This window comes from Squalius cephalus (genome assembly GCF_949319135.1).
Source record: "Squalius cephalus genome assembly, chromosome: 2".
NCBI classification, from domain to species: Eukaryota; Metazoa; Chordata; class Actinopteri; order Cypriniformes; family Leuciscidae; genus Squalius; species Squalius cephalus.
In genome coordinates, this window is record NC_137123.1 from 47,895,083 (window position 1) to 47,919,111 (window position 24,029).

At 38.0% G+C, this 24,029-nt stretch overlaps 2 protein-coding genes across 4 annotated transcripts in view; one reads left to right on the forward strand and one right to left on the reverse strand.

The window, feature by feature from the left end:
* lcorl (ligand dependent nuclear receptor corepressor-like) lies at positions 1-18,964 on the forward strand. 3 transcript variants are annotated; one of them, XM_079863979.1, is made up of 8 exons: positions 1-140; positions 1,955-2,020; positions 3,504-3,583; positions 3,885-4,014; positions 5,574-5,786; positions 6,110-6,182; positions 11,637-16,057; positions 17,932-18,964. In XM_079863979.1, the coding sequence occupies exons 1-8, from the start codon at positions 44-46 to the stop codon at positions 17,943-17,945; spliced, it is 5,094 nt and encodes a 1,697-aa protein (XP_079720105.1). In that variant the 5' UTR covers positions 1-43; the 3' UTR covers positions 17,946-18,964. The 3 variants fall into 3 exon arrangements, with proteins under 3 accessions (XP_079720105.1, XP_079720106.1, XP_079720107.1); XM_079863980.1 differs by having other exon boundaries at positions 6,113-6,182; XM_079863981.1 differs by lacking the exons at positions 11,637-16,057; positions 17,932-18,964 and adding an exon at positions 6,896-8,935.
* ncapg (non-SMC condensin I complex, subunit G) overlaps positions 18,851-24,029 on the reverse strand; it is a 21,381-nt gene continuing 16,202 nt past the window's right edge. Inside the window, exons 16-22 of the mRNA XM_079863982.1 lie at positions 23,268-23,449; positions 22,623-22,785; positions 22,366-22,536; positions 22,047-22,170; positions 20,631-20,675; positions 20,461-20,530; positions 18,851-20,326 (exon numbers count right to left, since the gene is read on the reverse strand). Of these exons, the coding sequence (XP_079720108.1) occupies positions 20,200-20,326; positions 20,461-20,530; positions 20,631-20,675; positions 22,047-22,170; positions 22,366-22,536; positions 22,623-22,785; positions 23,268-23,449 (882 nt within the window). The 3' untranslated portion in view covers positions 18,851-20,199. The remainder of the gene's footprint in view (positions 20,327-20,460; positions 20,531-20,630; positions 20,676-22,046; positions 22,171-22,365; positions 22,537-22,622; positions 22,786-23,267; positions 23,450-24,029) is intronic.

Sequence of the window (24,029 nt, forward strand, 5' to 3'; positions counted from 1 at the left end):
TGACGTCACACACTCAGAGCCGGGGGGAAGGTGGACGGACAGAATGGCGACCCAGTGCCGGAGCTCCAAATGCACGGTCGAAAGAAAAGGATTCCGGCGGGAACTCGACTCGTGGCGACACAAACTCATCCACTGTGTCGGTAAGATCAAAACACTTCGTACTCGGAAAAGCCATATTTGTGTGGTTCCATAAGCGGACGTATCACTCTCGGGCAACCATTCGCGCAGTCTCGCGCTCGGTTTCTTTCTTGCCTGGGTCTCGCGAAGCTCCCTCCCCCAGCCGCTGTTAGCTCATGGAGTTGCTAAGCGAGCGTGTGTCAAGTTCAAAAATATCATTAGCGTAGAGTCGTTGTCCGCGCGAGCCCTGGGTAGCTTTTGTAGCTAACAGAAAAAACGGCCAACACCGGCTCCATTTTCTTTGTCCCTACTTCTTGATTCCCCGATAACCGAGTTAGCTTTGCACTCACTGACCCTTTTCTGCACCGAATACCGATGTACAAATGACGGTGTAATTGTGTTATATTAATAGAGAATCAGTACGGTCCGGATTTTGAATATCTCTCTCGTGAAATACATGGTAATTTCCCTATTGCCCTTCATTGTTGACGATATGTCTAAAAGTAGTGCAGTTTTAAAAACCATCAGAGAATGTTTGTCTTTTATGAAATATTGAACGTTCACTGTGCATTGTTGATGTTTTGAAAGTTGGTAGGTGAATAGATTCCCAATTTATTCTTTTAAAAATTGGGAAAACAGGTGTTGACAAATGTTTGGCCGAGTTTACGGTGATCAGCGTAAATCCACACGTTCACATGACTGTTTGCTGGATAAACTGACCACTAGAACCTCCGATTATGTGAAGCTATTGCCATGCATTTGATACTGTAAACGGTACTTTCCACAAATAAGAAAATACACATTGTATGAAATAGGTTTTGAAACCCTTAATAATAATAATAATAATAATAATAATAGTAATCTGCAATAATAATTTGCCATCAAATACGTTTGCAGTCGTTTTTCTAGCTTATATACTCTAATCGTGTTGTAACAGGGTTGCAAGCAAAATGTGGACAACTATATATTAACTTTGTGCTGAATAAAATAATCGAATTTAAAATAAAGAAGATTTTACTGGCGTAGAGTAGAATTGATCGATAGAATGCCAGTTTAACAGATTGTAAGTTGTATGGTTTTAAAGGGTTGTATACAGTCGAGAATGTTAAGGCCTTTAAGGGAAAATACAGTCATTTGATGGGGTTTAAAATGAACTATTTTTCATGATAGGTTAATTGAAAGTTGTTGAAACATGTCTAGTAAGGTCTTACAGCATAAAACATAGCAATTGTGGATCTAATGCTTTTTTTTATTTTATTTTTAAGTTACGCAACATCAAAGTTTTTGCAGAATGTGAAATTCTTGGGTGAGCTTTTGTTTGAATGTTGACATAATGTAAATGCAGTGAAGGGCATCAGTGTACAGACAATGACTAACAGGATGTGCAACAGATTTGCAAATATGAGATCTTCCAACTTATAATTCTATCTAACTTTTTTTTTCCAACTTTATATAAATAAACTACAATAATATTCTACCCTTTTATCATAGCATTAGAAACACCAGACATTTTGTATTACATAGGCATGTACTTGTGTCTTGCAGTTAGTGATTTTGTGTGCAGCAAGTATTTGCCTTTTGCTGTTAGGGCGTTTGATAGAATAATATATTGCATGTAAAATCAATTTATATATTAGCCAATGTTATAAATAAAAAAATAAAAAACTTTACATTTGAAGATGTGAAAAAGCATAGGCCTTCTGAAAAAAAGACATTAGACAGGACTTGCTGGCAGATAGGTTGTGACATCTGTGTAGGTTTATGAAAATGTGTTTTTCTAGAGCACTTTTTACTCTGGGATTTCATACAGATAAGATGGCATTGTGTTTGTTTGCAGGGTTTGAAAGTATACTGGAGGGAATATATGGACCAAGGCTGTTGCAGGACCTCAATATATTTGATGGTGAGTTTTGTGTTTGTTAGATAATATTTATCTAGTGAAAGTGACATGACGTGAAGGCCAAGTATGGTAACCCATATTTGTCCTTTGTATTTAACCCATTCAAGTACATTTCTAGCAGTGAACAACCACACACACTGTGGACACACAAACACCTGGAGCAAACAACCAAGCTACCAAGTTATCACGTTACTTAACCACTTGCTTAAAGGGATAGTTCACCCAAAAATGAAAATTCTGTCATTAATTACTCGCCCTCATGTCGTTTCAAACCCGTAAGACCTTCGTTCATCTTCGGAACGCAAATTAAGATATTTTTGATGAAATCCGATGGCTCAGGGGGGGCTCCATTGACAGCTATTTAATTAACACTTTGAAGGTCCAGAAAGGTAGGAAAGATATAATTAAATTGTCCATGTGACTACAGTGGTTCAACCTTAATTTTATGAAGCGACGAGAATGCTTTTTGTGCGCCAAAAAAACAAAATAATGACTTTATTCAACAATTTCTTTTCCGTATCAGTCTCCGACGCACGTTCGCAAGAGCACCACGACGCATGCGTGTGGTGATGACACATACATGTGTCGTCTCAACCATCTGAATTATCCAAACTTTCAAGATGTGGCATGATAATATCACGATGGATGCAGCACACACTCTCCTGTTCAGTAGGCATCGCTTAGCACTGATGACATCTACACCACCATCTCTCCATTGCTCTCTATCTTGCAATTCCTCCTCTGTCGAAATCTACAGACATAGTTATAAACTGTATTATCCTGGTCATATGTCAAAACGCCAGCTCCCGCCAGGTTGCTCTCGTGAACGCGTGTCGGAGACTGATACGGAAGAGAAGAAATTGTTGAATAAAGTCATTATTTTGAAAAAAGCATTCTCGTTGCTTCATAAAATGAAAGTTGAACCACTGTAGTCACATGGACAATTTAACGATGTCTTTCCTACCTTTCTGGACCTTCAAAGTGTTAATTAAATAGCTGTCAATGGAGCCCCCCCTGAGCCATCGGGTTTCATCAGAAATATCTTAATTTGTGTTCCGAAGATGAACGAAGGTCTTACGGGTTTGGAACGACATGAGGGTAAGTAATTAATGACAGAATTTTCATTTTTGGGTGAACTATCCCTTTAGCCACCACAAAATAGGTGTCATTTTAAACCTCAGAAGCTTGTCTTTACAGTGAATAAAGGGAATATGACCATCACTTAACAAGTGCTTTTAAATTTGCTTACATATTAGAAGTGCTCTATTTTCATAGTGTGAAAAATGTGTATGTTTGTGTACGTCATCTTATCAGATCAAATATGTATTTGCCTCAATTAAGTGCATACGTTTTTTTTAATGTGCATTTTTAGAATTTTCCATCCGTTTCCATCCAGTTTTTTTTTTTAATGCAATATCCCAAAATGCACATAAAAATTGGTGGATGGAAACAGCTACTGACAGTTATTCATCCGATTCTCCCTCAGAGTGTGAACCAGAGGCTGTGGATGATTGGTCCATGGATGCAAACTGCTCCTTTTGCAAGCTGCAGCTAGAGAAACTGAATGTAAGTAAACCCTCTAAAGCCACAAAAAGATGTTTATTATGCGGTGTTAGCTGGCAAGAAAAGGCTTGTTTTGACATTTGTATAGAATGAATAGTTCTCTGTGTTTAGCAGTTGTTGTTTTGGGTTTTTGTTAATGCAGTCTTAATCTTTATAATATATGGTTAAACAAGTTGAAGCACATACAGTGTAATTCATTCTAATGGATCACAACTCAAGCCTGTGAGACTATAATCAACACTTTGGGATGGATGTGACAGGTGTCAGTAACTCTAGTCTTTTTTTGCACTTTTTTTTGACATAGGACCATCCTGCTGTGGCCGTTCCCGGGTCGCCACCCACTGCTGAAACCCCCCCACCTCAGGGCCTGTCCACCTCTGATAAACTCCAGTGCCAAGCAGACCGATTCCTCCATTCTGTATTTCGAAAGAAGGGTGAGAAACACATTTTTATTAAGGTAAACAATGAGTCCGCACACCAGAAAATGCTCCTTAGCAATTTTAATGGTTGCTCACCACGTGGTGAGCAACCATTAAAATTGCTAAGGAGCATTTTCTGGTGTGCGGACTCATTGTTTACCTTTGCAACTACTTGTCTGCCCAGCACCCAGTTTTATTGTTTTGGATGTGTGTGCTGTACCTTTGAACTCTGTTAAACACATTTTTATTCCCATTATCCATACAGAGCAAAATCATTTTGACACCATACTGTACAATTGCACTACAATTGTCTTCAACATGAGGGTAATGAAATATCTATACACGTGAACTGTGACGGGGAGAAGCACAAGGGTGCATCGCTAGCATTAGCATTAGCAAACAACATGATAGAATTATACCAGCTCCCACCGCGGTGTTCAGAGCTGAAGTGTAGACTCCCTTTTCTTCCACTATAATGAAACCCCTAAGGAGATCTAATTGAAGATTCAACGCATTGAATCTAAGGCGCTGCTGAGCGTTGTGCTGCACGCTTTCCTCTCAATAACAACAAAAAGGACTGCGGTGAGAACACAATTAAGAAAGCATCTGATCATAGCGATGTGGAGTTTTTTTTTATATAAATTAGATCTTCCTAAGAAATAACGCAATATATCTCCTTTCTTACAGAATTGCAATATATTGTATCGTAACCCCTGTATCATGATATACATTGTATTGCCCGGTTCTTGGTGATACAAAGATCCAAAAATATAAACCATGATCCATATAAACTTGTAGAGGTAAAATGACAAAATGAAAAGGCTTAAAATTAGGTCTTAAAGTGACAGCAGCCTAATATACCTGCTGCTGTCTGTGTTTTTAATGTTAATCAAACTACAAAACACAAAGAAAACAATAACAAGGCCTATTTTTATATTTTTATATATATATATATATATATATATATATATATATATATATATATATATATATATATATATATATATATATATATATATATATATAGGCCTATTTAACTTTTTTTTTATGGTGGGGTAAGTGAAAATTTGAAACACTGGCCTGACTGGGCTAGTATAAATCCTTAGCGTTGACCCCTGACATTTAAAAGGAAGTAGAAAATACTTTTCATATGTTGATGTCAGTGGCCATGCATTAATTCAAACTCTGTCTGCAGTATTGTGTTATAAATTGTGACTTAATAGTAACTAGGCAGGCTGATGCCAACACGGGCAGGTTAATGTACCCCCATCGTCAAAATCCATGAACAATGTTATGCAAGGTAAAAGAACATTTGACTTAAGCTGGGCTCAGACTACAGGAGTTTTAAAATGTATATGATTATGAAATCTGGTTGCATCACACTCAAAAGAGAATCTTTGCAGATTTTCTTCTTTCAAATCTAAAAAATCATGGTGCAAAAAAGTATGAATTCTTTGAAATGTTATGTTTTAAGACAAATATTTAGTGAATGTCATTTTGATGTTTTTACATGAGGAACATGTTTTGCAAGTGCATGAGATCTTCAACTAGTCCTGTGGTTATCAATTTCCCAGAATTCCCTCAGAGCTGCGATTCCAGTATACCATTGGCGGCGCAGGAGTTGATGCGCAAGATGATTCAGCGGTTTGCCTTAGAGTATGCATGTAAAAGCCAGGCTCATGAGGGCCTGAATGGCCTGAGTGACAACAATGAGCTTCTCCCTAAACATCCAGATACTGATGGGCCCCTGGACCTCACCGTCAGCCGAGATTCTCAGGCCTTGCAAGGTAAGCACCAAAAATGAATCCTCATTACTTGTGTAATCAAATACTGGTGTAATGTAAATCACAACTGTTTTCACTTCAAGAGAACAGCACACTGCCATGTTCATACAAATTCAAAAGTTTGTAGCTCTGCAATATTAGATCACTGAAAGCAAGGAAATAATTCTGAATTTTGACAGAGAAACTCGTCAATTGACTTTTATTTATTAAGCCTAGCTCTGGAAGGAACCCAACTGTGAATTTACAGAGTGTGCAAATATTTGATGATTTTGTGCATGTGTTCTCAAAATGTATTAATTGCTATTTTCATGGATTACTTCTCATAGTAGATGGAGCACTTGACCTCTCTAAGAAAAACACATCTTCAGAAAATGAAACCACTCAACGTAAAGTTTCAGGGTGAGTACTTCTCCTTTTCCTCCTGTTTCCTCCTACCAAGTGGTGTGTTTGACTGTTTGTCCTTGTCCTAACAAAGCCAAAAACAATTTTGGTTCCGAAATGGTCTTTTAACTGGTAAAATTGACCCAGTAAAAATTGCTGCTTTTTATTTCAAAAAATATTTTTTGAGTCTGTTTCATATGTATCCTATCTGATCATTTTGTGTGAACAAATTTTACTCCTCATACATTTGATGTTTTTAATGTATAATTTAGTGGTTGTTTTGTTGCACTGCCAAAGGGTTGACTCTTTTCTAACTTGTTGGAAGGTAACGTCACGTTTGCCAGCAGTCAGGGACATTACTTGTTCCTTTGTGCCGCCTGTATTTATTTATTTATTTGTTTATTTATCTATTCGTTGATTTATGCAGTATTTTCACGTGAGAAATAAATACCTGAGTCTTACAAAATGCATCTGCATTGCAAAGATACTGGAAGTACTCCCATAGACGCTTGTCTTTCTCCACACAATTGACGAGACTGTCCTTCCAAGAAGTATCGTTTGCAACCTAAGGCCAAAAACAAAGTGTTTACAAAGGCTTTGTGTTATACAGACAATTGAGAAGCGAGTGATGTTACCAAAAGACAAGGCAGTAAAGGAGTGGACCCTGAGTGCGTCCTGTCATTGGTCCGCTCACCCGTTCGTTTCTCATCCTCCCACCCACCTCCCCTTAGGAGACCAATCAGAGCGGACTATTTGGATCGCAGCTCTGAGTTTGCAGAGGGTTTGCTTTCTAAAGCCTTGAAAGATATTCGTTCTGGATCACTGGACATTCACAAAGCAGCCATACTATACGGGATACCTCAGAAAACCTTACAGCTCCAGACAGAGGCCTTATCGCCGAAGACCGAGTCGGTTTGGCCAACCAACGACACTCGACTCATCCTGCAGAAGGTAGCAGCATGGGCTCGCTCGCAGTCCGAGCAATCCGAAGTAAGAAAATGTAAATTTACGTCACCAGAGCACACCGAGCTGAAATTCCCTGCAGCCGTGACTGCCTCGTCATACCTTCACCACTTAACCTTGCAGAGGATGGTCTCGCAGCTACGGGAGCAGAACGGCGGGTCTCTCGCCAGCACCGAGCCAGCCACATCTCCTCAGAGTCCCGCCATTGGGCCAGCTGTGCACATCCGAATCCCTCAGGTACGCTTTAGTGCTCAGCCCAAAGCCCAGCTGGATCTGGCTGGCCTGGTGGATGTTGTGTACCAGGCCAACAAAGGCTCTGATGGCTCCACTGCTTTCCACAAGCTGAAGACCATTCTCCCTAAACAGGGCTTGGTCGAAAGCCACTCAGGCCTTGAGTCACGTCTACTCCAGGGTGACGTGCCTCCATTGTGTCTGAACATAAAGAATGGGAGTGTTGGAGGTAGCATCACTGGAAGTCTGGTTGACACTGGAGATGATGACCGTCGAGACAAGCAGCCACGGAAAAAGCGGGGCCGTTATCGGCAATATGACCACGATATCCTGGAGGAGGCCATAGCCATGGTGATTAGTGGGAAGATGAGCGTGTCAAAAGCTCAGGGTGTCTATGGGGTTCCACACAGCACCCTTGAGTACAAAGTCAAAGAGCGAACAGGCATGCTCAAGACCCCACCAAAAAAGAAGCTCCGCCTTGTTGAAGCAGCAACCTCAGGCTCCGGAAAGTCAGGGACAACAACCAATGCCTCATCTACTGCCTACAAACAGTCTTAACTCAAAACCAAAAGCTCAACTATTTCCTAGAGATGGTTTTAACTAAAACATCGCTTAAACTACAGCCAACAGAAGTTTTTTCTTTTTTTCTTTTTTCTTTTTTACTTCAACATGCAGTCAGGACCTCATTCAGACTTGGAAGATACACTTGAATCCTCAACCACAGGTTAAATGGTACATTTTATCAAGTCACAAAACATGCCTTTAAAAAATCTATTCAGGGTTTTCACTGTGGATATCTCTGTGAATATATATATATATATATATATTTAAAATATTGTAAAGCACTGTTGAATTTAAGTTAATTACAGTTTTAAAACTAAGAAATATTCAGGTTTCGTTAATACATAAGCTAATCTCAGCTTAATGATTGTTGTATGCAGCTTTCACACCGATTAGTCTTTGTAGCGACTGGTCATTTTATTTCATGTCTATCAACAGTATTTTATGGTGTCTGTGTGGCAAATCTGGTGACAGCATGACCATCTCATTTAACTCACCAGTGGGAGATGTCTAACCATATATGCAATGGGTAGATATAGGTACAAGTTTCCACTCCAGCAAAGGAACAACACTGTAAATATTTTTGGACTTAATACTTATTGGTACGTTTTGTTGTATAAAAGAGGTAATTATATCAGTTTCATGAAGTATTAATGAAGTACATTAATCAGGACTGTTGTCAGATCTTTGGAGTGAAAGCTTGGACCATCTCAGGCTTTTTGTGGATGAGACTTCCCACATCCTGCACTGATAGTGATTTTATTATTTTGTTTATTTTTGGTAAGTTAAGATGCTTAGAATTCTATACACACAACATTGTGTGTGTGTATATATATATAATATTCCATTTTTCCCTGCATTATCTGCTCAGCAAATTGTACGGGGTTTGTTGGAAATGCAACGTAATGCATGTCAGAATAGTGCACAGGGGGAAAAAAAAGAAGCTTGATGACAGTCTCAGTGAATGTTTGTTTTGCCCTGAATAACAGAATAATATTTATTACTTTTTCCAGTAATCAGAACTACTAAAATCCTCACTCCATATTCTCTTACTGATTTGAATTCTACTCTATAATCTTGTGTTTTTCCTCACACTAGAGACATCCTAGCATTATCTGTCTGCTGTAACCAAAACAGTTCAGGGTCATTTTGCCACTCCACTTACACACTCCATGAACAAAGCAGTTCAGAGTAGGGTGCTGCTGATCTTGGATCAGAATTTTTCCTTGTCCATATTCCATGATGGACTTCTCATGGGACAGAAATCGGAAGGCTGATCCAAGTGCTACTCTGAAAAGCTTTGTTTATATGTTCAGTTTCTATAGTTATGCTGCTCTTGCTTTGTATTGGTTGTTATTCTCTCATGTTAATGATTACTATAGCTTTTAATGACCTATTATACAACTGTTTCACTTTATGATTCTGGTAATTTAACTGAGTCCTTATTTATAGCATGGACCTGTTTTTTTAATGAGTTTAGAAGCTTGTAAAATTGGAATATAAGATTCAGTTGCACTTTACAAAATATGCACACATACTTGTGATACAGGTTATTGTTGCATACCTGCGATGAAGGATATGGCCATATACTGACCTTCAATGGCATCTTTTTTAGCATAGTTCTGATATCTGATTCACAAGTATACTTGTAGTGCTTTGCAAAGTGTAGCTGAAGCATGTGAATTTTGTGATTGAAGCTTTGGAAATATGAACATTTCCATATGCAATGTTAATGTGTTTATTATTGTGTTGAGTGTTCTGTAAATGGTTTACCTCTTGTTGTTCTTTGAAGTTAAACTCCCCTCCACCCAAAAAAAAAAACAGATTTACTGATATTCTTAAATTTACCTTTGATTTAGAAACATTTATCGAACCACCCTGAATGTTCTTCATGGGCTCTTAAAATTAACACAGTGCCTGCTCTTACAGCTACGGCTCAGTTATTCTGTAGGCCAGTAGTTTTTACATTCGTTTTACATAACAAATCTTTAAAAAAAAATAGAGATCGTATATAAAATCTGTTTTGTGGATTTATATACCGTTACCAATGTAACTGTAAATTTTTCTGTTCTATTACTCGGGGATAGATATGTTGCTGGCACAGTTTCACTTTTAATGTAAAGGGTGGTCATGTAAGTGTTCATATCATACAGATTCCTTTAAATCATATACATGTATTGTCAGTGCTGCACTCATATTTTCACTATATGGGATACTTTTCGGCTCCCAATGGAGAATGTTGGTCCCCATTATTTCACATTGCTGTTCTAACATCCTATTAGTGTCCTGTATAATTTGTCCAAAAACATTACATTAGTATTCTCAGGGTAACAACAATCCTAAAAAAACATCATGATTGTGTTAGAACGGTTCTTTTATATCAAAATAAGGGGCCTTAGGATTCTGTTATAGAGCCAAATATGGTTCATCCAAAGCCAATTTGTTTTCTCCCATATTACGGGGACAGCATGTTCAGCAGAGGTTATTCATCAGAAAGGCAAAATATAAATTTAAATATCCCCCCTAACCCTAACCCCTGTTTAGGCCTTTCTAAGTATGTGTCATTTCATATTCATAACGGGTTCAGGATATTAATAATTTTGCAATTAGTTATTTATGCATATATCTGCTGCACTAAGATTTGATTTTTGTAATATTCCCTCTAATTCTAATCTATAATTGTATTTGTATTGTGTGTCATTTCTTTCGATGTAATCGGAATATAAAGTTTAAACATTGTGTTTTGGGTTGAAGCATTGGGTTTTGTGTTGAAGCACTTTGATGCTCTTGCACATTGATATGTGAAATGCTTTACTGCACTTGCATGCATAATTGAGTCCCTTGTCCTGTAATGTTACTCAACATTTTTGTTTTTACCCCAGGCAGGTTAATATACATTTAATCGTTATGACTTTTTGATCAACTTAAAATGGGGGAAAACTGGTCCTTTTAAGCATTTATTTGTGTCTGAAATATTTATATTTGGTGTGGTCTATTTTTTAACATTTCAGGATTAGGATAAGGCTAATCAAAGCGAGAATTGAATTGATTGTAATAAGATGGAATACTGAAGGCATATTACTCCAATGTGTTTTTAAATGTCCTAAAAAAAAAAAAAAAAAAATGTGTAATTTATAAAAAAATTCAAACATTCTCTAATCTGTTTCTCCACCCCTTAACAAATCTGTTACCTTTTGGGGTAGTTGTATTTTGCTTTCAAAAGACAACATATTGCCTGCAAATGTTGTTGGTTTGTGTAATTGTATTTGTCAGAAGACACATTGATTAATCAGGAAACAAAATTATTCAGGTTTGATTAAAGTAATTGTCTATATACATAGTTTTCCTGAGTGTAAGCGTTATTACAATCGCCATCCTTTGCCTTCAAGTTACCAATAAAAAACTGTTCCATGTACAGTTGCTAGTACTTTTTTTTCCTGTGACTTTTACACATTTGTAATTCTGCATGTATAGTTATAACACCCTTACAATGCAATGTTATGCGGTGCCTTTAACACGATTTTAAATATAGCTATGCCTGCTTTATAATTATGAAATGTATATTTTTAGTAGGATTTTATCATTCCTTTAAACCAATCGAAATGTATTAATCATCACAACAGAGTTAAACGAGGTGAGAGGGTTAGCTCAGGTCACTTTCATGAAAATTGATTATGTCAGTGTTTGAGTAATTCTTAACTTAATTTATTTATGTAGTTCCTTAGGACCAAGTGTGGAAGACCAGTCCAGGCTGGGGAAGGAAGATTATCCTAAAGCTCCAGAGGTCTGGAGAGTCACTGTGTTGGAGAAGGTCCTGTCTTTGCTTTGTTCCCGTCATAGACTGCTACTCTATCACATTTTAAAGGATGTGCAGGAAGATTACAACATCTCTATAACTATGCGGGATGCTCACAGTCGACAGTTTAAGGCCGGATCCCTTTGCTGCCATGCTGATAAAAAAAAGATTAATGAAGCCCCAACACTTTCATTAAGTGACTGCTCAGTAACTGCTGACATTTGTTGCAGAACAGCTAGTAGGCTTCCAACATGTGCATTTTCACCTCTATCCATCTGTATAAGGAACATTAATGGCCATTGCTGCCAAAATACACCCATGACATGTGTTGGCCAAGTCATCTGTTCTAACACCACTGTTTGTTGTACTCACTCAAAACTACCCACATGGCAGCATCGTGATCATACCTACAATTCTCATACAAGTGGTGCCCTAATCACCCCTCTGGGTGATTGTAACTCTCATAATAGATGCAAAGGAAGTCGGAGCCCCTCCCCTCCACCACTTTCACCAAAACCTGTGGACCTGGACTGTAAAATAGCTGTCAAGTCCAGTGTCTTGCACATTCAGGACTGCAAGGCCCTGAACATGGCACCTCCTTCTCTCCTACCTCACAGAACCGAGGATGAAGATACAGCTTTGTACTCTAACACTCCTCTATGTGTTGGATCTCCTGATGAATGTTGCAAAGAGGTTGTAACATTGCATACACATGCAGAGAAAGAGAGTGACCACCAGTGTGGATCTTTTATAGGAGAGCTAATGGATAGAGTCACTGAAAAGCTCAAGAGTATCCAACCCTCAGAGAAGGAACAAAATCTTCTTACCCATGTTAGTCAAATCTCCGAGACCAGAGATGACTCTCATTTGACTGAGATTATAACAACTGTGCTACACAACAGTAGTGACAAAGATTACAACCTTAATGAGCTTTTGCAACAGCATGTGGCCACAGAACAGCAATCCCCTCAAACACGTTCCCGTAAGAGATTGGAAACTTTAGTTGCCATGAGCAAGTCACCTGACCTTCCATCATCAAGAAGACAAAGCCTACAAATTAAAAGAGATCTGGCCAGACTTAGTCCATCATATTTTAAGAGGAATATAGGCTTTGATAGAGATAGCTGCTTAAAAACTGTTAAACCTTCGCAGATCACATGCAGAAAGTTGGACAAAGTTTACACAGAGCCTGTAAAAGATACCATAGAAAATCTGACAACGCATTCACAAAGTGAAAAGACACCAAATAATCAAGAGATCCAAGAAGCTCAACCCCAACATGTATGTCTTGAGGAACCACTTCCTTCAGATGAAACGGTGCAATTACAAACAACCGACAGTGACCAGAAGGTGAAAGCAAAAATCCATAAAGAGAACAATCTGACAGTTCAAGTTGGAAGGTCCAGACGAAATATTGTACCACCACAGCGTTTCTCTTCCTATGTCACTGAGCCACGAAAGATGTATTTTGCAGCCTGTTTTTCAGAGAGTATATTCACCAAGCATTCCCCTAAAGACAGTACCTCAACAGCACTTGACTTCACAGAAGAAATTGCCTGGCCAAGTGATAAATGTGACTATCAGCCATTTGAAACTGTGGATAAACAAGAAGATTGTGTTGTGCAACAGAACATAGCTTCACAGAAATATGCGATTTTACCCAAAAATGAGCCACTCTTTGAGCACAAGAGTAATGTAAGGAATCCTGATAAAGAGAGTGCAAGAAAAAGGAAATCATACCAGAATTCCACCTCCCCATCAAAAAGATCTAAACGCCATAGAACCAACAGTCTAAACACTGACTCAGACAGTCCTACTGAAACTATGTCTAACTTGACTACCACTGAGAGTGCACAACAGGCTAAAGCAAGCCCGTCTGGACTGAAATATGATAGTCCGATAAAGCTCATGTTTGTCTCCTCTGTGGCTGGTAAAGATGGTGTAAAATATACACTCAAAGCAGCTGCCTCTGGCTCAAATTCACATCGAGAGATGTTTGATCCATGTGTGGAATCCTCATGGGCAGGCAGTGCCATAGATGAACATGTCCAGGATTCAGTCCTTGAATCTGCACCAGGGAGAACTGTTGAGTGTAGTGGGAACAAGTGCACTTCACCAAAAGTGGTTTCACTTGATGCATTATTGCCCAGTTGTTCAGACAACAAAGGTGAAAACCAAGAAACACTACCAACTGTACATGATACAATTCCAGTAAAAAGGCGACCTGGGCGCCCCAAAAAAATAGGACCACATATTGTTAAGTCTGTGAAACGTCCCATTGGTAGACCTCCAAAATCCAAACCAACAGACTTAAATTCTTCAACAGGTAACGCAACCAATTGCAACGCAGTGAATCATAGAACAACAGAAATGTCTTGTAAGGATGATGGAAACAAAAATCTAAAAATCACCATAGTGTATGGAAGATCAAGAAGGGCAAGGAGAGTAGTTTCTGAAGATTTGGGTAATTTCCCAGCACAGCAACATGTTTATGAAATAAGTAATGGAGACATGTACAGTAAATGTAAATGTTCTGGAAAGACAAGTAGTGATCAAATGGCCAAAGATCATCATAAAGATCTTAATTTCGTTATGCCTATTGAAGACAGGAAATGCGTCCATTCTAGCAGCAACATAAAATGTCAAAGACTGAGTGATACAGCTGTGTCAAGAAAACCAGGAAGACCTCCCAAAGTTAAAATATCTGGGATCTCTGTAACCGTCACCACAGGATCACCAAGACAAAGAAAGATACACATGAAAAGGGACGCAAAAGATTCACATCTGCTCAGAAGGACTCTTCTTGTTGAATTTCATCCTTCCAAAGAGCAGAAGAAAATCAGCATTCCTACTGACATTCACAAGGATAGAGTGGATCCACCGAAAGAAAATAATCGTAATACCATAGGGCAGCTCATACCAGTGAGACATTCTGTTAGAGAGCGGAAACCCTCCATTCATTTACTCCATTCTGTTGCGACTGCCAGATCCTGTGCATTGGTTCGCAGGTCACGGAAACTACTGTTGAATAAGGCTAGCTGTGAGGCCAGCCAGCATACAAAGAATAGACAAGAGGAGCCCCCAAACAATGCACTTTCCATAAAGACCAAGAATGTCAGTTGTGTCAGTCGTTTTTCTGCAGTTTCAGTGGACTCCATTTTCTCATCAAATGAGGGTTTCAGGTGGTGGCCCACCTCAGCATCACCTGAGACCTTAAATGAAGAGTTAGCTAGGAGGATCAGACTGATATCCAATACTTGGGTATCAGATGTCCTTGAGGCCAAGTCAGGAGAGATTAAAACTGACCCTAAACCAAAAACTTGTGAGAAGCTTAATGGTTCTGCTAAGAAGCCTGCTTCTGCCATTAAAATGCTTTTTGAGAAAAACTATAATATGGAGAAGCTCTGTACCTGGTTTATGCAGTCCACAGAAACTCAGTCCCTTGCAATTGTGAAGAAGGCCACTGCAAGAAATCCCAAGGACGTCTTTCATTACAACCTCAGCAGACCCAACTGCAAAGTGAATGTTTGCCCAAGTCCACAAGCAGAGCGGCTCAGGAAACATGTCAAAAAATTTGCTACGGTTGTCCCAAAGAGTCCGTCAATGCACAAACAAGCACAGAAATTGCTGTTCAAATCAATGAGGTCACAAGCCAAGAGAAAGCTTTTTCACACATCACTTAAACTGAGGCATGACGTTAGGCAGCAAATGTCTAGATCTAGTGGCGCATGGGTTGTCTACAGAACAGCTCTGCTTAGAGCAAGGCTAAAATTTAAAACCAGGCCCAGGATAACATTAGATGATACGGCACAAAAAGTATTTCGTGAGCAGATGAGGACAATGACTTCAGGTGCTAAGACTCTAGAATCATTGAAAGAAATGCCTAACTTGGTAGACAAAACATCAAGACCAGTCATGAAAGTTCAAAATGCATTAAAGCTTCTAGTCAAAACTCCTCAGAAAATGATTGGGATTGCCAAAATTTCAAAGCAGAACAGAATCTGCTCCAAAGCTTGGAGTCCAGAGTCTTTAAAGGAGTGCAGGGTGTTTCTGAAAAAGATCAACTCCCCAAACACAAAGTCAACGACAGAGGAATGTAACATTTGCACAGTAAAGCTCTATGATGTCTCGGAACAAGAGGAGAATGAAGATGTTATGGTGGGAGAGACACTCAACTCTCCAGTGCAGCTGCCCTCATCCCCGAAAAGCCAGAGCAAGGGAGGAAGAAAAAGAGGCAAAAGGAAAAGTTGCAGCACAAGTCTATCTCCCCCAACAAAAATGCTCAGACAATCAAGGAGCAGCAGGGGTGTTCTGGGAGCAAGATGGTGTGACTTTGTGCTCGGTAAGTCTTTAAGCATTATTTCTCTTTTCTCCTGAAACATACTTTATGCAAGTATGCAAACAATAGTGTGTTCTAGCTGCAATGTTTTACGCCTGTTTCACACATACTCCATGTTGTGGTGCAGGAGCAGCACACGCTATTGTGCTTTCACATATGCTGCGTTTGCAGTGCGCAACTGATCTACGGCTGTACAACAAACACAACATATATTCTCTATTTTTATTATCAGCGACTTTTATAAAATAATGTAAAAAAGTTTCAGCATTGCGATTCTATTTGTACACACTAGTCTATCTACACTCTACACTCTTTCACAGACGTATTCACGTTTAAACTCAATACACTTAAAAAAAACAACAACGTATTATTCAATGCATTACTTCTATATAGATTTATATATTAAAGGGATAGTTCACTTTGAATTTAAATTTTAGTATGTTTTAGCTTACCTCAAGGGCATTCAAGATGTAGGTGTCTTTGTTTTCGCAGTAGTTTCAATTTTGATATTTTTAAGTCAAACCGTTCTTGTCTGTCAGTCATATAATGCAGGTCTATGGTCACCACCTTTGATTGATGGCCTAAGACACGAAACGAGCGGTTTGTGTGAGAAAACGAACAGTATTTATATCGTTTTTACCTCTACACAACCACGTCCAAGTGATCTGGGGGCGCGCGCTTCCTGGTGTGTGACGTGTGCGCGCGTTCTGGCTTAGTTTGCGCAAGCGCCGGAAAGTGTACAAGAGGTAAAAACGATATAAATACTGTTCGTTTTCTCACACAAACCGCTCGTTTCGTGTCTTAGGCCATCAGTGTGTACTTACGATGGGGAGTTGTTAAATCTGGACTTCTCTGTGCATGCTCTTTGAGGTGGTGACCATAGACCTGCATTATAGAACTGACAGACAAGAACGGTTTGACCTAAAAATATCAAAATTGAAACTACTGCGGAAACAAAGACACCTACATCTTGGATGCCCTTGAGGTAAGCTAAAACATACCAAAATTTTATTTCAAAGTGAACTATCCCTTTAAGTTGCTCAAGCAAGTGGCAAAACATTTAAACATGTAGGCCTACTTATGTTAACATCGCAAACATATTTTAAATTAAAACATACAATTGACAAAAACCGCGCTCTCATACCTTTTCTTTTGCATTTAAATCTTTTTTACAAGAAATATTGTGGGTCACAAAGAACTTGTTTTTCCACCTCCACGAAGAGACGAGTACATCCATTATGTCGCGTTGTTGAGGTACTGTGTAGTTTTCCTTGCTTTAATTACTGTGAAAAATAGTAGTATAATTTAATTAAATGCATTTAGGGTGAGATTACAAGTCATAATTACAGTTGTAATCTAAATTATTCAACCCCCATTGCAAATCAGGTTTCCACAAATTCAACTTAAAATGCAACTTTTAATGACTTCTGCAGTCTCAAAATTATTCTACACCTTCATGGCAAGCATCTTTAGTACTTGGTAAAACACCCTTTTGCTGTTATGCCAATACACCTTATTTGCAATGGGGGTTGAATAATTTTGATTACAGCTGCAACTGAATAACTCGTTCGTATGTACTGAGTTTTAATAGACCAGTGCAACATCACATCAAATATGTTCGCACTAGCCTACGTGTTGACCAAAGGCTCTCATCTGCATACTGGCATAAAGTTTGTTTCTGGCCTCTGTAGAGAATGTTTTGATATTAGTTTTATAGTTTTTTTACTTTGTGTTGATCCTGGGAGTGTGGATTGTCTGCTTTCTATGTATGTATATATAATTTTTTATTTATTTTTTATTTAATAAGGTAAAGGTTTTTACCTTAGAGGTTCTCTTCGAGAACTCAATTCTCAATGTCTCCAATTTGTGCTTCACAGGGTCATTGAAATAACTTGGGACCAGTTTTGTGCAAGACATTTTCTTGAACTCTTAACATAAGGTGCCTTTCAACAGTGGTCTGGATGAGTATCACAAAGCATTATGACACGCAACCTCGGCAAGCATCATGTAGCAAAGAAAAAAACAAACTTTAAGACACTTGTTGCACTATTTAATATTATTTTGTTTTTATGTTTGTAAAATGATTATTTTTCTTTTGAAATCTCCTTTGAATTTTACTTTTGGTGCAGACCTAGAGAAGTAAGTAAATGTCTTCTAGTTGCATGGAGTATCAAAGGTTAAATGGGCAGTATGTTGGTTGGTTTGCTCAACCCATGATTTTGGAGTCTCATAGCAGAGTTAAACTTTAAGGCTAACTTTTATGTAATTCTGGAGAAGATCAGTTAATTTCACTTTTCTTGACATTTGTAATCTTTTGTTTCATAAAAGGGATACTTCACAAAAAGTGTGTTTGTTTAACAATGTAGATATTTTAAAGTTAGAAATGTTTCAGATTGAGTCTTTTTATGTGCTGTTATTCAGTAAACTTGTGACAAAAACAGCCCACTCAAAACGTGTACTCGGTGCATTCTGAAATTTGAAAGTGATGGTAGCGTCTCCACTTCTTTTATTCTCAAAGTGTATGTAGTGTGCTTTTACCCTGTATTTATGGAAACCTTTCTTACAACTTCTGTGAATTTACATTGTTTTTCAAGTTGTGGAAAATCATTTAAGCATTAATTTACATCCAGGTTTATGTTCTTGTTGCACTACCAAACCCCAACTGCTACCCATTTTGTATTCTTATTTCTGACAACCATTGTTATAATGTACAGTGTATTTTGGTGCAATGTTTTACTCTGAGGAATATGTAAGATTCTGTTTTTCTTTCTTTTAAATTAAAAGCTTTTAAGATCACCCAGAGGCAATATGCTCCACATATCATTTCTTGAATATAAAAAATTGTGATCTATAGCAGTATGAGACACCTACCTCCTGAAATCTACTGGTAAGGCATGGTAGTAGCAGCCTAATCTGATTACCCATTGTTGTAACAATGTCATTAATCTAGGCCTCTACCAAGAACATTTTAACTGGTTATACAGCCTGTATGTTTAGTTATTTAAATACTTTGTTTGGTAGCTCTTTAAATCTGTTGTTTGTTAGCAGCCTGCAGCCCTGCCCCTTGAGTATGTAAAAAGAAGTTGCCCTTCTGTGGTTTTAGGTTTTGAGTCACCTGAATTCATTTAGGCTCCTTGTAACAAGACTGGCTAGGATTTCTGCAACAAGTTTAGTCAGTGCAACACTGAGATCACTTTAGATGGATAATTTGATTTGTACTTTGAGAAAGGTTTGGTTTTACATATAGCATAAACTAGATGTCCATTTCAAGCTACAGGATTTAATCCATAAATGCATCTAGAGGCATTTGCTCTGAAACTGCTGAAATAAGACATCCATCCATCTACTACTTAAGGGCCTCTAACCATTCAAACTAATGGAGTCATTCAAAACTTGTGGCTAAAGTGCAGACAACAGAGTTAAAATTATGCATTATATCTCTATACCTATGCCAACCATATGCTGGAGTAGGAGCTTGTAATGGGAATCGTCAGGAGGCCTTCTGTATATAGTCTTACAATATTCAAATATGCCATTTAAAAGTTTTGGCCACTGTAAACTTGTTACCTGGTGCTAGATGTTGTACATAAACATACAAAATATGTACACATTGTATTTTCTCTTTGTGTTTTTATACTTGCCTTTAAAGATGTCTCAATCACTAGAACAATAAAATCTCTTGCAAACAGATTTTGTCCTCCTGTCAGAGTAATTGTGTTACAGTTTTAAACATTTTATTCAGGTTTTTTTTTATTCATACAAATGCAAGTAAACATTTTATATGGAAATATGAGCCAGCTTCTCAACCAACTTTCAAATATTAGCTGTTATTGACATGCACCAAATTTCCAACATTTAGTTCATAATAGGATCATTTTGTTAATAGTAAATTATAAAAGAAAGGGGTAGTTTGGTCAACTTTGTGCATTTGACCAGCCTCAAACAAGTAAATAAATGTTAACATGACTCCTTCCCAAGGACAACCTCTTGAGAAGTCCTGCAGATGCTGCATTCTAACAAAGGCAATTTTGACATCTACCCAGGTTGAGACTGTAAGGAGTCAAGATTCCTTGAGAAAGTATAATAGAAATTTAGCAGTATGTAATTTCTATAGGAAGGACAACTTTCATCATAACTAATCCACTCTATGAACCATTGGCCTCCTGGTTCATGAGGGCAGTCAGATCCTGCTTGGTTTTATCCAGAGAAGCCATCTTGGCACGGCGACTTGGTCGCACTGATGGAGGCACTTCTGGAACATTCTCTTCATCACTATAGAAAGAATAAGAACAAAACACAATTGAAAGATAAACAAACAATCTCAAATGTAATTTTGTAGATTAACCAAAAAAAAAAAAAAAAAAGATGTGAAGACATCCTGAAAGATGTCAAGATGTGGAACAAACCTTTCATCAGAGGACAACTCAGCTTTACTGGTTTTCTTCCCATTTTTTGCAGTGGAAGCTTTTTTCTGGCCTGAAAAACAGACTTGATTAGCTAAGCACAACCATCATAAAAGCTACACCAAAAAAACAAAAAAAATGTTCAATTTTAATCAAATGAAATTAGACTGTACCTCGTTTTGCACGTTTAGGTTTAGTCTCATCTTTGTTCACCACCTCTGCAAAGATACCAAGATAGGTTTGTTAATGCAACAGCTACTTTATTTACTACAGGTATTAACATATCACGTCAATATTTGCAACCAGGAGTGGATTTTAAAGGCCGTTTTTACCGTTACAATATAAATATAGTGTACTGTCCATTTACAGTACTTCAAATCGATTAATCGAGAATAAACAACAACTGAAAAATTCTATATTTGTTATAATATAAATGAAATCATAAATTTCATAAATATATAAAAAATGAAAACAAATGTAAATACTTAAAGGGACACAGTGTAACTTTTTTGTTCAAAATTAAATGGTCAATAAACCAATACTTCTAGTCTTACCCTGATTCACTATGGTAAGCCCATTATAAGCATTTATATTTTAGACTGGGCGGGAACGTTTTCACAGGAAATTGCATACATAAGCCACTCGCCTGTGCGTCTCATCCGAAAACAGAGAAAAGTTTCTCTGGCTACTTTGACACGTGTATGGTGTGGGTAGGGCTGCATGATATATTGTTGTAGCATCAATATCACGATGTGCGCACCCACAAAAGTCACATCGCAAGATGTCTGATGCCAAGTACAGGGATCGTAGTTGATTGGTTCCAGTTCAGAACGCATGTGATTCGCGGATTAATTGCAAAAGTTTAAAGTGCCCCAATTATGCTATTTTAAAGGCTCCTAATGGAGCCCTAAATCTCAAACCTCTGGGGAATCACCCATTTGTTTAAAAACATTGAATAAAGGAAAAGTCTCCAGCCAAAAAGAAAACATGACAGAGCTAGTAATTAAATATGAATCAACATTGGCTTGTCTTTTCAGAGATGGCTAGAACTGAGGGATTTAAAATGTTGTAAAAGCGATGGGGAAAATTCAGTTTTTATAAGGTATTTTATTGAGCAGATCAATTGCCATATGTAGCTCTCTAACAGAGTTCACTGTAAAGTATTATTTATTTTTCTAGTTGAAGTTTTTTGTCCATGTTTTTTTCAGCAGTGGGATAATCCCTCTCTTGTTTTAGTTACGAGACAGAACCATGTTTATCCGCAGTCATGGAGAGCCGAAGCACAACCAATACGATGTTCTTCCTCAAAATGCATGCAGTTTTTTTGAACTGCTAGAGGGCAAGAAGTTGCATAGTGTACTTGTAAAGATTTAAACGGAATCAACTGAAAATTATGAATCTGAACAATTACAACTAAATGAATCAAATTAACAAATATTAGCTCAACAATCAACCCTTACATAAATGAAACTAGATAGGACTAAGAAAAAGTATAATAAAATTATACTAATAAAAACCTTTTTTTTCTTACTCAGCCATTATACATTTTTTAACCTAGTGACAGGATGCTTAGCTCGCTTTGCTAGTACCTCCAGTATTGTCATCCAAGTTAAGCAAAGTTGTGTCCTGGTTACTGCCTGATTTGGAACGATCCCCATTAAGCTGGTTACGAAGTTTTTCAATAACCCTTGTACAGTACTTATCTTTCACTTCCTGTAACACACAAGATGGAAAAACAGTGATCACTTGATGGATCATAAATAATTGCATACATTAATGAAATATCCCATCAGTTAGATTGGCATTCATTTCCTAATCCATTTCTGCTTAAGCTGGTTAGAGAGATTAAGGATAAAAGCAAAAGACAACATATACATGTTCACAAAAGAGACCTAACTCCAGCAGTACCTGTAAAATGTCTTTTAACAGTAGTTGCAATTCATTGTTGGCAGGTCCAGGTTCAGTGTTAATCTCCAGCCAGCTGAGAGTTTTACAGTAGAGACGCACCTCAGGAGCAGAAACGTCTCTCAAGATCTCATTACAAACACGCACTGCCAGGGAGTCATGCACAGACACAGCCTGTACATAATATCAACATATTAAAGTGCTTTAAACATAACCCATTACTGTTGTTTCTGTAAGCGTGCATGCAAGTTCAAGTGTACCTGTACGGCAGCAGGTTGCACAAGAGCACTGGGTCGTGTTAGTTCAACAAACAGTTCAGCCACGTTGGATGTGTCTACCTCAGACAATGGAGAGGTCACGGGAGCATTGAACAGAGTTCTCATGGTTGGCAGGAAACTCTCCTCCACACACTCTTGATTTGCTCTAGTGTACAACAATTACAGGAAAAACTGTAAATATCTGGCTGTGTTGTTAGAACAGTCTTTAACTTTAATGGCACCATTATTGTAATTCATTTTTTGATGTGTTCTATGTATGCGTTTTGATTAATGTTTATATGTGAATAAAAGGCTAAATTAAACCCATTCACCATATAAAGCAATCCTGTTTCCTCAGAAGACTTGTATTAAACATCTTGCTTCATATGGATTACTTTTACAATCTCTTTATTACCCTTTGAAAAAAATGTAAGTTTTGGTGAAATGGATTTTCAATAGAGGGACTAAAATCTCTCAGGTTTTATTAAAAATGTTCATTTGTGTTTCAAAGATGAAAGTCACATTGATTTAGAAAAACAGGAGGGTGAGTAAAAAACAATTTTCATTTTTGGGTGAACTACCCCTTTAATTACTCATAGCATTTACATGATTTTTGTTCAGTTTAAGCAGATCTCCCTACATTAATACCTGCTGGCCCGGGCATATAACTGTAAGAATACCCCCAGGCAATGCCGTAGTCTTTGGTCATCCTCCGTTACAGGATTGTACCACAATAGCACCAGACGGGACAGCATCTTTGGGCTTAGGATTCTCCCACAGTACATCAGCTTGGCCAGACCCTCTGCCGTCTCTGTGCGGAGCTCACAGATCTGAAAAATTTCAAATAGGTTTTTTTTGCTACAGCATTTGCAGTACATTTACACCATCTAGTCATCATGCATAAACAGGGCACATTGTCAAAATGCCTGTCAATCAGCTCCAGCAAGTTGCCAGCTTAAGGAGTTGGCAGAAAATCACTGTATAGGTTCAACATGTGAATGAAACTAACATTAACAGTTCTATCAAATAAAGGCTGTTCACAGCAATGTCAAGTCATCATGAAATCATGTTTTTTAATGGAATGCAGCAGTGTTTATTATAAAAAAAAATTCTGAACACTTCAGAAAAACAACATCATTCTCTTCTCTGATGACGCATACACCAGTGTGGGCTATCTCTCAGAGAGTGCGCGAGTTGCCTACTGGATAGTTTAAAATCGCTTGAATGTTTAAACCAAGCGTGCCGCACAAGCCCTGAAAAGTGAAGCCAAAACGTCTCGATCGCCCCCCGGTGACTGGTCCTAGTATAGGTCATAAGCCCCGCCTCCCCGTGTTATTCAACAGGACGTGAGACCAACTAAACAATTAAATTACACTTCAAATATCTTTTTTCCAAAGGTGGTTTCTTTCA